Here is a 12408-nt window from a genome sequence, read left to right as displayed (position 1 = left end):
GCAGTAGACTTATATACCGCTTCATAGGCCTTTCAGGCCTCTCTAAGCGGTTTACAGAGAGTCAGCATATTGCCCCCAACAATCTGGGTCCTCATTTTACCCACCTCGGAAGGATGGAAGGCTGAGTCAACCCTGAGCCGGTGAGATTTGAACCGCTGAACTGCTGATCTAGCAGTAGCCTGCAGTGCTGCATTTAACCACTGCGCCACCATGGCTCTTATAAAACATAAATTTTGAGCTCAATTGTGGCTGTAAATTGAGTACTACCCGTAGATATTCCTGTCAAAAATCTCTGTCATATGCCCGTTAATGTCTACTACTACTCCTGGTTAAGAGAAAGCGAGCAATTTCTGTATTAAGTGATCAAGAGTAGTGGAAACAGGATGTATGCCACACATTTTTTTTTTAGAAAAAAAAAGCTACTTTGCAGTTAAGAATTGTTAGATGAGAACAGTGTGTGTGTGTGTGTGTGTGTGTGTGTATGCATGCGCTCATGTGCACAGAATAATGTAGAAGAATTCAGCAGATCTGAAATTACATTAAAAAGCAATTAAAATGCAATCGTAAGCTGCTTTTTCCTCAAATTGTACATCCTACTAATTAGTCATCACAATGCATACCTTCTCATTAGTCACATTTTAACCTTGCAGTGAATAAACTTCCAATTAAGCACAGCAATTTTTTTCTCAGAAAGGGTTTTTTTTTCCTTAAAAAAAGTATGTATAAATAGGCTTCATTAAGTGGCTAGTGTGAAAAAGAACAATTGCATTTTCATTGTTTTAATGAATATTAATAAGTATAATCAGCTGAAGCAGCATTGTCAAGTTCCGTCCCTGACTTCCTATACTGGCCCAGACCAGATTTCTGCTGACTTATACTTCCCTAAAACCAAAATCCCATATTGAGTACAACTTAATTCTAAACATTTATATATTAATGCATCTTATCTTAAGCATAGTTATATTTTTTAAAAATTTTCCATGGTTTTTTTTTTTTGCAAAACATTAACCATGGTGGGTTTCTTCTTTTATTAAGCATTTCTTGTGTTTTTAGTCTGTGTTTGTCTTCAGATGTATCCTGTCAGCATATATAATCAGATCTTTCTTACTCTAATCATCTTTGAAATAGAAAACTTTGGATAGGATGATATTAGTGGTGAAAAGATTCAATTTATCCATCCTGAAGTTTATTCACTGCAGTGTTCCTAACTCTCACTTGCTTGATAGTAAAATAGACTCAGATTTAAGTTCTTGTCATTAAAATGTAAATGTGAAAAACATAAAAATAGAATGTGTTTTATACTCCTTTTCAACTTTTATCCAAGACATTTAACATTCATTTTTCTGGTAATATATACCCATTTGTTCACAATTGGGTAAATATAAGTCCTTTGCATTACGTTCATTGAAAGGAATATTTTTCAGTAAACTGAGATGTTCACTTTAGCAACTGGTATGTGTTTCCCTGTGTCTCTTTCATGTTTTCAAATACAAGGATCACATCTCGCTCAGCATGCTAGCTTCAAATTTTACTTGCCTAGTTGGTAGACAATTATTTTTCTAGTACCTTTTATTTGGCTAGATTATGTACCCAGAAGGAGAATATGTGATCATTATGGTGAGTAGGTAAGTAGCGAGCGATGAATATGCTTGAGTGCTGTGAACAGTATTTCTATATTTGCATCAATAAGTGCAATTTTTGTAAGAAAACCAAATGTGCTCTCTCAACATCAGAATATAGCTACATTTTACATATAGTGTAATCCCATGTTGGCGCATTTATGACATGCGTGCCCAAAGTGGCATGTGGAGCCATGTCACCTGGCACGCAAGGCGTTACCCGTTATTCTTCCGAGTTTGTGGCATGCAGCTGGCCTTTGTGTGTGCAGCAGTGCCGGAAACTGGAAGAGCTGGTTTTCCATTTTCTGGCATGAGCATGTGTGCTGGCTAGCAATAGCAATAGCAGTTAGACTTATATACCGCTTCATAGAGCTTTCAGCCCTCTCTAAGCGGTTTACAGAGTCAGCATATTGCCCCCAACAACAATCTGGGTCCTCATTTTACCCACCTCGGAAGGATGGAAGGCTGAGTCAACCCTGAGCCGGTGAGATTTGAACAGCCGAACTGCTGAACTGCAGTCAGCTGAAGTAGCCTGCAGTGCTGCATTTAACCACTGCGCCACCTTGGCTAGCTAATCGTCGTGCACACATGCACATCAGAAGAGTAACTAGCCAGTACGCATTCGCATGCTGGAGACCGGAAGTTCATTTTCTGGCTGGCACATGCTCCCTGGGCTACTCCTCTTCCGGGTTCCAACTCTGACGAGTGTGCAAAGTGTGCGTGTTTGTGCTCCATTTTTGGCACTCGGTGCTGAAAAAATTCACCATCACTGGTGTAATCTGTGAGCACCAGTGTGGAGTAGTGGCTAAAGGCACCAATTAGCCACCACTAGCTTGCCTTAGCCACAAAGCTGGATGAGTGACTCTGGGCCACTCAGTCACCTTTGAAAAATGTTGTCAAGAAAACCCACATGTAATTGCCAGTTAAGACTGTCTCAAAAAAGAGAAAAATCTTCCCTATAATCAATACAAATTGAGCAAAAACAATCCTACAATCTGTTCAATATGCTCTGCTGATTCTTAGTCTACTGATTTGTACCAAGAATATACAGGGAATTTGTTAATCTGATGTGATGTTCCCTGGTTTATTAAATCTCTAGAAAATACTTTTTGTCTAATTAACGTACAGAACTTTTGACATGAGATGTGATTATGACTTCAGCTAAGAAGGATAATGAAGGAGAGATAAAAGCAAAGAAATAAGTGTCTTATCACTTTGAATCAGATCTAATCTACAATTTTCAAAAGAATTTTTTAGTTCATTAAAATGTCATCACATCTTTGAAAGGACTTATTTTTTTGCAGACATTAATTATAGGAACTACGAATATGCATGCCACTGTGAAATGCAGGTTTTTTTTAAATACTGGATTCATTTTCTTTCTAAGTTTTATATTTTTCTGCATACATTTTATTTTCCTTTAGAAATGCAGTATATGAACTAGTTCTTTGGCTTATTTGCCTATTTAGTAATTAAATGTGGACTCCTGACATTTTGCTTGCTTAAACACTCTTTGAGCACTTTATGTAAATTTAAACAAAATACAAAATATAAAATGTAACTTTTGAAGTTGATGCAATTAAAATTAAAATAATTATTAAAGTCAATCAAAACGTGGCAAGAGATATGTGTTTTTCTATTCTCCTGAATACTGAGAGTAAATAGTCAAGAATACCTTCCTGAAGAGAGCATGGCATACTAAAAGACTAATACAGGAGAATATTTTCTCCTGCCTATCTTTGGCAGTGGAAACATCTTGCAAAATGACTGCTGCATTTTACATGCCAAATGCTTTTGAGACAGTTTTTATAGCAATTGAAAATTTCATAGCAACAGTCAAATCAAGCTATTGGTAAATCATAGGTAAACATTTTCTAGGATTTGACTCAGGAAGGGTTTCAGTCCACTAGCCACAATACTTCAATAACCAGTGGTGGGTTCCGGATCCTGTTCCAACCGGTACAGTTGAAACGGGCCCGGTGGCATCCACATGGACGCGTGCAGCACGCGCATGTGTCTTAGTGCCTCTGTGAGCCTCCATGACACTCCAGCTGCTCAGCGGAGCATCGCTCAGGCGCTGTACACACCATACACATGCATGGAAGCGCTGAAGACTTAAAAGACTGGTAAGGAGCTCGGGCGAACGGGTGGGCCTTCCGGAACACCGTACCGGAATGGTATTCGGTGCTCCGAGCAGGCTCCAATACGCCCGCACCAGGGCGTACCGCCTGCAACTCACCACTGTCAATAACCTATATCAGTGGTTTCAAACCTGTGTCATCACGGTGGCATCACGTGATGTATCATGACATTTTTCCTCTTTGCTAAACTGGGCGTGGGCACGATGTGATACATCTGGCCCGTGGGCTACGGGTTTGGCAGTCCTGACCTACATGCATCACTCTCTGGGCACTCCTTAGGCAAGGACAAAAGTCTCCAAAGACCTACTCTCATTAAACAATCAAGGAACATATCATAATTAATAATATCAGAAGCTGCTAAGAGGAAGACCAGACAGTTGTATCCCCCTATTTAATTTCTAATGCAGGTCACTCACATTTTATGAAAGATTGATTGGAATTTATCTAAATAATCAGTTTAATCCAAATGCAGTTGGAACCTTAAAAAAACACCACTTTCCTGATAAATATAGCTAAGAACAAAATTAAATTAAACTGGTCTACAATTTCAGAAATCTATTGGGACAAGGAAAATCTGCTTTGTTAAAATTCTTATGAATTCTTCCTCCCCTGCTCAAGGAAGCCTCATCTTCCTTAAACACAGAGCCACTCAGCTTGGCCAATTTAAACCGTCAGGCACAAACAGCTGGTGGCCATGATCTCATCAGTTACCTTCTCCACATCCTTGAGATTAGAAATTGAATAACATCCACATGAACAGGGGAAGCAGTTTATCCCTGTATGATGCAACCCACTGCCTGAAATAGTGTCCATCATCAGATGAATCTGATCAATTTTTGCGAAAGAGCAAAGTGAGCCTCCAACTGAACTGTTCCAACTGAAGTTCCTGTTGAAGGAGATGCAAAACAGTGCAAAAAATCATTGCTGGAGGAAGAAACCATCGTCGCTTCAAAGATGGACTCTGTTCTAATTCTTCCTGAGAATTCTACCACTTCTGGCCTAAGGGTCTCCCTATGCAGTTCATTTCTCTCAGCCCACCCTAGTAAGCTGATTTAACACTGTGGAAGGGAACAAAGCACTTTTGGCCATCTCTGTGTTGCAGAGTTTGTCCAAGACTTCATCAATCATTCTATTCTTCTTTTCAGCCCTGAGGTGCAGGAAGTGTAATCTTTTAATGAAGATAATAAGAATAAGAATTGTTGTTATTTAGCGACCTCACTGACCAATGAGCTCTCCTTCTACATTACAGTCTCCAATTGAACTTGAGAGTCTCTGATCTATTGGTACTTGCTGTTGTTTTCTCATAAACTGTTCATTTCACCTAATATATCTTTTTTTTTTCATAAATAGAGCCCTACCAGAGAATAAAAGCAGATAAGCAGGTACAATTACTGTGTATCCACATAAAATGTGCTAGAAAAAAAATATTCAAAGCATTGTATTGTTAAACAAGACAAGCTCAATTTGCAGTAAAGAGCATCTTACAATACTTATTTTCTCTCTTCAGTGCTGAAAATTGATATAAAATTACACAAAAAGAACATTTCTACAAGCAATGATTAACAAAAAAACTTGTGCAAAAGGCACCAGGTTTTTAGACAATAAAATATTGTCACTGTCTCCCAGGACTTTTTAATTGCCTCTTCCCATTTTCTGTCTCCAATACTTCCTTCATTATTTAAGGATGATAGGTATCATTGACCTCTGACCAAAATTGAGCCCAAAATATATGTTGCTATGCAAAAACTTTGTTAAGTAAGTTTTGCCTCATTTTCCAACTTTTCTTGCCACATTTGTTGAGTGAATCACTGTAGTTGTTAAATGAGTAACACCGTTGTTGAAGTGAATCTGGCTTTCTCATTGACTTTGCTCATCAGAACATCACAAAGGGTGATCACATGATCCCAGGACACTGCAGCCATCATAAATATGAGTCAGTTGCCAAGTGTATGAATTTTGATCGTGTGAAAAATGGTCATAAATCACTTTTTCCAGCGATAAATGAACTGTTGTAAGTCAAGGAGTACCTGAATTGCACACACACACACACACACATATATATGTATGTATATACACATACATACATACACACACACACACACACACACACATACATACATACAAGAGTTTATATTATGATGCTGTTTCTACTGTTTTGTCTCTTTTTTAAAAAAAAAATAATTGGTTTTCTATTAAATACATTTCTGAGTGCTTAATGAACATTGTGTTCATTGTGTAATTATTGCTTAACATTATAAATTTACATTCTTAATCCCCACCTCTTTTTTCCACCCACTGGTAAAATAGATTCCATGTTTGATAATGCATATTTTTTCTGTTTAATTTTCAACGTCAATCTGTCCATTTCTGCACCATCTAATATCTTCTTGACTATCTCTTCATCTCGCAGTGTATCTTCATATTTTCAGTGTTGTGCGAATATAATCCTTGCTGCTGTTAAAACAAGTAATATTAAATACATACTTTTCTTTTTTCTGACATACCTAATAAAAACAGTTCAGGTTTAAAATCTAATTGTTTCCCTATCGTCTTTTCTAGCCACCTATTATCTTTGCCTAAAATTTTGTTGCCTTATCACAAGTCTAGCTAGTTGGACTTGGGGATGCTGCATAAGTGTGAAAAATGGTCATGTCACTTTTTTCACTAAACGAACTGTTGTAAGTCAAGGAGAATCTGTATATGTCTTATTCCAGCATTCTGAAATGCTGCACCACTTATAAATATTATCAATATTATTAGATTTTCAGAAACCATGGTTGACATAAATTGTCTGGGCATTCTTTGCGGCACAAACATTCTACAACATAAGATGATGACCCCTAGCTCCATCCATTGGGCTTGATTTACTACTTTGCCTTCTTCCAGATATCTGATTGTCTTCTTTTTTGTTCTTAGCTGGATGCTGATAAAGATGAGGAAGAAGTATTCCATAACATAAGCCTGGCTGTTGACAATAAGCTGTTTCCCACTCAAGAACCCGGACCAAGTGAGTAGTAAATCCTAAATTTGATAGTGAAAAATACATGTAGTCCTTGTTTAGTGATTGGCTCGTCTAACAACTCTTCACGGTTATGATGGTGATGAAAAAGTAACTCTACAACCAACCCTTGCACTTACAACCTTTGCAGATCTATAAACAAAGGAAAGCTGAAGTAAGATCATAAGCAACCACTTTGCTTTAACCACCAAGGTGCCAAGCGGTCTACATGGGGCTGCCCCTGAAAAGTGTTCGGAGACTACAGTTGGTCCAGAATGCAGCCGCGCAAGTGATATCAGGTGTACCTAGATACACCCATGTTACACCCATTCTCCGCGAGCTGCACTGGCTTCCTATTGGTCTCCGAACGCGCTTCAAGGTGTTAGTCATTACTTTTAAAGCCCTACATAGCTTAGGACGTGGATATCTGAGAAACCACCTCCTGCCGCATACCTCCCAAAGACCAATAAGATCTCACAGGTTGGGCCTTCTCCGGGTGCCGTCGACCGGACAATGCCGGCTGGCGGCCCCCCCCGGAGGAGAGCCCGGGGGAGAGCCTTCTCTGTAGCTGCTCCGGCCCTGTGGAACAATCTACCCGTAGAGATCCGTACCCTTCCCACTCTCTCAGCCTTCCGAAAAGCCATGAAATTCTGGCTGTTCCGGCAGGCCTGGGGCTGTTGATTAAGGTCCAGCCCCACCTAAACGGAATGTTTGGTGTGTTTTTTAAACTGTATCTCTTCTTTATTTTAACTTTTACTTTTATTTTTGTTCTGTAAGCCGCCCAGAGTCCTACGGGATTGGGCGGCATATAAATTTATTAAATTGCCAATAAATTGCCAATTGCCAGCTCAAATTGTGGCTGCTAAACGAGGACTATTTGTAATATAGTCTTGGAGTAATTCCGCATATATTATTTTGTATTTATTTCTTATATGGAAACATCCAGTGACGTGCAGTCAGGGGAGGCAGAGCCTCACCACTGTCATCATGAAAAGAAAAACAATGTAAAAGGAAAAAGGCTGAGGTAGTTGCTGTCAGAGTCACAGTGGATGACTCTGCTTAGTGCTTAACTGTTTAAAAAAGCCTCTAAAAAGTGCCTTCTACAGGAGGAGGCAGGAGAACCACGTGCCTCATTTAGTCTGACTTTTTGATCACTCGAGCAGAGTTAAGCAAGGGTTAAAAGCCGAAAAATTCCTTATGTAGATGAGGCATGTGGCTCTTTTGCCTCCTCCTGTAAAGGGCATTTTTTTAGAGGCTTTTTTAAACAGTTAAGCAGAGTCATTCATTGGGGACTCTGGCAGCAGCTAACCTAGCCTGACCTCAGCAGCTCTTGCCTTTTTCCTTTTATAATTTTACATTTTCATGATGGCAGGCAAGAGTAGAGTTGAAATCCTCTGTGATTGTGAAACAGCTGGAAAAGGTATGTGGGTCGGAGGGAGGGGGAGGAATTCAAAATTAATGTAATTTGTAAGTAATTGTAAGTAATTTATGTGTGTGTGTGTGTGCGTGCATACGTACGTACGTGTGTTTGTTTCTTCACTCAGAGGGAAGGGGGTAGGAGAGGCAGGGAGGGCAGCCTGCCAGCTTTATTTCTCTGTGTCGGGGCAGTGTTTGTTTCTTCACTCAGAGGGAAGGGAGTAGGAGAGGCAGGGAGGGCAGCCCGCCAGCTTTCTTTCTTTGTGTCGGGGCAGCCCGCCAGCAGAGGCGGGTCTTTTACCCGCCTCTGCTGGCGGGCTGGCGCTTTCTTTCTTTTGCTGCAAAAGAAAGAAAGCGGGACGCCTCTATGTCGGACCTAGCAGCGGGGCGGGCAAAAGCCGCTTTCTTTCTTTTAAAAGAAAGCGGCTTTTGCCTGTGTCCTGCCTCTATGTTGGACATAGCCGCAAAAGCCGCTTTCTTTTAAAAGAAAGAAAGCAGCTTTTAAGAAAGCAGCTTTTGCCTCTACGTCCTGCCTCTATGTCGGACATAGCGCGGGGCGGGCAAAAGCCGCTTTCTTTCTTTTTGCCTCACTGGAAAAATCTATATATGGTGTTTCAGGATATTCCACACAATTTAAAATTTTTAAGTGAGAATTAATCAACTATTACTTTTAGAGTTTATAAACTATTATAAAGTGTGTAGTGATCATAATGTGTAATAATGCTTATTTATTTATTGAGATAATTTACGTGACCATCCAACTCACCCATGGTGATTCCATCCAGCTTACAGAAATACCTTCCCACAATATAAAATCCAATAAACCCACAGATCCCTGGTGACAGTGATCAAATAAACCACTTGATGGGCTCAGTATCACCCTGGTGTTTGCGGGGTTCTCTGGCAAAACCATTTCTTCAGGGCCTTCTGAAATAGTATCAGAATGGGAGCCAATCTTATCTGTATGGGAATGATATTCCATAGGGGGAGCCATCATGGAGAAGACCATTCTTTTTGGTTCCACTAGATGTACCTTCTTAAGAAAGGAGACTTGTAACATACCTTGCCTCCTAGCTCTGGTGGATCTGATAGATGTAACTAGGAAAAGATGAACCCTCAAATAACTTGGTCCTAAGCTATGTTACAGGGATGCGGTGGCTCAGTGACTAAGACGCTGAGCTTGTCGATCAGAAAGGTCGGCAGTTCGTCGGTTCGAATCCCTAGCGCCACGTAACAGAGTGAGCTCCAATTACTTGTCCCAGTTTCTGACAACCTAGCAGTTCGAAAGCATGTAAAAATGCAAGTGGAAAAATAGGAACCGCTTTTGGTGGGAAGGTAACAGCGTTGTGTACGCCTTCGGCATTTAGTCATGCTGGCCACATGACCACAGCAATGTCTTCGGCTTTGAAACAGAGATGAGCATCGTCCCCTAGAGTCGGGAAGGACTAGCACGTATGTGCGAGGAGAACCTTTACCTTTTAAGCTGTTACACAATAGTATTATGTAATAATTCCACATAGCAGTGATCATCACAGGTACGATCCATAAGGGTGATAATGTCAGTTGTTTCTCTGTTGAGGATGTGCTGGTAACCCATGTTCTCTCATCATGGGACATCCCTTCAAACTTCTTCTCTCTCTTTCGAGTAACAATATTTAATGTGTAGAACGTGGTATACATTTTCATCCATTTAATAATGTTGCCTGAGCATAAATAAATAACTACAAAGAAATGATTATTTGGGGTTTTTTTAAAAAAAGATTTTTACCTTTTTAAATGTTCTATTCTGCACTGGCATTATTTTAAGGTCTATAACTCCTTGCATGTTCTTTCTGAATAGAAAGATAGCCTAAAAATCTAAACCAAATCAATAAATAAGCAATGCATTGGTATATTAGGGTGAGTAAAATTTAGCAACTCTTTGAAAAGATGCAGTGTCCTTCTGCTTCTGTGTACGATAAGTTTGGAATCCTTTCAGCTCCTAGTCATTCCATAAATATCTTTTGAGGGTCCTTCCAGCCCTTTCCATGTAAACAGGCTGAGAGAGAAGAGCCATCAATGTCGTCTCCAAGGGAGAGAAGTGACATATGCTCCCTGAAAAACCACACTTGCCCAATTCTCAGTGTTCATTTAAAAAAAACAAAAACACAACATGAGTCTCTATCAAACAAAGTGTATAATCATTTTGTCAGTCTGCTCATCTTGTAAGAATGTTTTGTTCTATTTTGTTCCTGCTTTTCAGTGTTTTTAGCCAATGAATGAGCAGTTGTAGCGATGACTGACAGACTGGAGAAGAAAGGCCTTTTGATAAGTCTTCGCTAATGAGAAGTGATTACTCTTGCCTTAAAAAAAAAAAGGAGAGAAATTCAGAATTTAAATATATCTGTGATTGGGCAGCCATATGTTCATCCCAAAAGAAAAGAAATGAGCAATTACAGGAACCTGAAATATTTGAGTCTCTAAAAAGTTTCTAATTCAAGACTTTTTTTTTTTAAAAAAAGAAGAGACATTATTCTTACAATGATTATAAGTAGTTACTCTGCTGGTACATGCCAATAATATCCATTATGGTTGCAAATGTCAGAATATGTTCTGCAAGAATATAAGCACTTTAGCAACATCACCAGTCCCAAATGGATCTCTGCATTTATTTAAAGCTGGGCTTTATTTAAAGATTGAAAGATTTCTAGTATTTAAATGAATAATCAAACATGTGCCAACATTAAGCAATTCTCTTGCTTGCCTTATTTCCCACTCATCATTACATAAATTAAGCCCTTTTTATTGGCTTATGTCATTTGCATGAGGGTGCTATTAATTGTGCAATGACTCAATTTGCTGCAAATGATGTAATTTGCATCATTTTTCTAATTACAACATTGCATAAATTAAATAACTGCAAATGACATAATTTGTGATTTGGCCAACATTCAGGAACAATAAATATTCTTCCCTTAAATTGAGATTTTACTGTGTGTTTCCTAGAGATGAGAGGCTAGGGCTAAATTGAAAACAAAATTAAATGGTCTTGTGTAATGATTTCTTTAGGAGCCGAGGTGGCGCAGTGGTTAAATGCAGCACTGCAGGCTACTTCAGCTGACTGCAGTTCTGCAGTTCGGTGGTTCAAATCTCACCGGCTCAGGGTTGACTCAGCCTTCCATCCTTCCGAGGTGGGTAAAATGAGGACCCGGATTGTTGTTGGGGGCAATATGCTGACTCTGTAAACCGCTTAGAGAGGGCTGAAAGCCCTATGAAGCGGTATATAAGTCTAACTGCTATTGCTATTGCTATTGCTATTCTTGCATTTCACTCCAACTTCCTGGAAAAAGTAAAGTAAATTATTTAGATTAATATCCTGTCTTTCTTTCCATAATAATTGGGGTTAAGCATTTCTTGACTTTCCTTTTGGCTGCCCAAGAATTCTTTTCCTCTAATCTCATTGATTAGTTTTTTTTTTAATCCAATTCCTTGTCTGATAGCTCTTTAGAACTACAGAAATTCCCTTAGATTTCAATCTTTTAGATCTCAGATTGATGTTATAGAAGCAAACGTTGCGCACACAAATTACAATCCCATCCTCTACTGGGCTTTTGCAACTCCCCCTGAAAAATTCTCCAAAACTCATGCAACTGTCTCTGAATTGGAATAACGTTGATATTTTAACATTCTCAATTATCAGCTAAAGGATGAAGATCTTTCATGTTTCACATCTGAGCTCCTGTTCTCAGACAAATATAATATTCACGCATAGATCTACCCTTGTAAGTCTTTCATCCTGTAGTCTCACAGGAAAAAGAAATGCTGGATTCAGTGGGATTTATTTCTGACAAATGAGAATAAGACTGAATTATTAAAGTCTCTTCAACTTACATTCCAATAATGGTTTAAAATGAAGCAAGAATAGAGACAATTTTCAGCCTTTGTGGACAGCAATATATTTGTATGCATGGTTGCTTCCTACCTGTTGCTAAGAGCAACCACTTGCCTTCAAATTCTGTACTTCAGAGACTTGAGACATTTTTTTAATAGAAGAAATAACGGAAAGCAAAAACAATATTCAAGTCTGACCTTAACCAATTGTTGACTTTAAAAGAAATTGTTTACCCTCCCTTTAAATGACTCTTCTCAGCAGGCTGTGCTTATAAATAACACAAAACTCTTTGAACTGTTTCTGTGGGTCTTATCAGATTATAAAATTGATCTATGAAGAAACAGCCTTTTCTCAGAGATGACT

General features: G+C 39.0%; 1 protein-coding gene across 2 annotated transcripts in view; it reads left to right on the top strand.

The window, feature by feature from the left end:
- AK5 (adenylate kinase 5) overlaps positions 1-12408 on the top strand; it is a 134361-nt gene that overhangs the window by 64984 nt on the left and 56969 nt on the right. For both annotated transcript variants that reach the window (XM_087719447.1, XM_087719446.1), the window contains exon 7: positions 6677-6767. In XM_087719447.1, the coding sequence (XP_087575573.1) occupies positions 6677-6767 (91 nt within the window). The remainder of the gene's footprint in view (positions 1-6676; positions 6768-12408) is intronic.

The sequence above is a fragment of the Thamnophis sirtalis genome, unplaced genomic scaffold, assembly GCF_051295495.1.
Source record: "Thamnophis sirtalis isolate CommonGarterSnake01/CBP01778 unplaced genomic scaffold, rThaSir2_p1.2 scaffold_7, whole genome shotgun sequence".
Taxonomy (NCBI): Eukaryota; Metazoa; Chordata; class Lepidosauria; order Squamata; family Natricidae; genus Thamnophis; species Thamnophis sirtalis.
The sequence above is the reverse complement of the archived record's forward strand: the minus strand, read 5'-3'. Positions and strand labels throughout refer to the sequence as shown.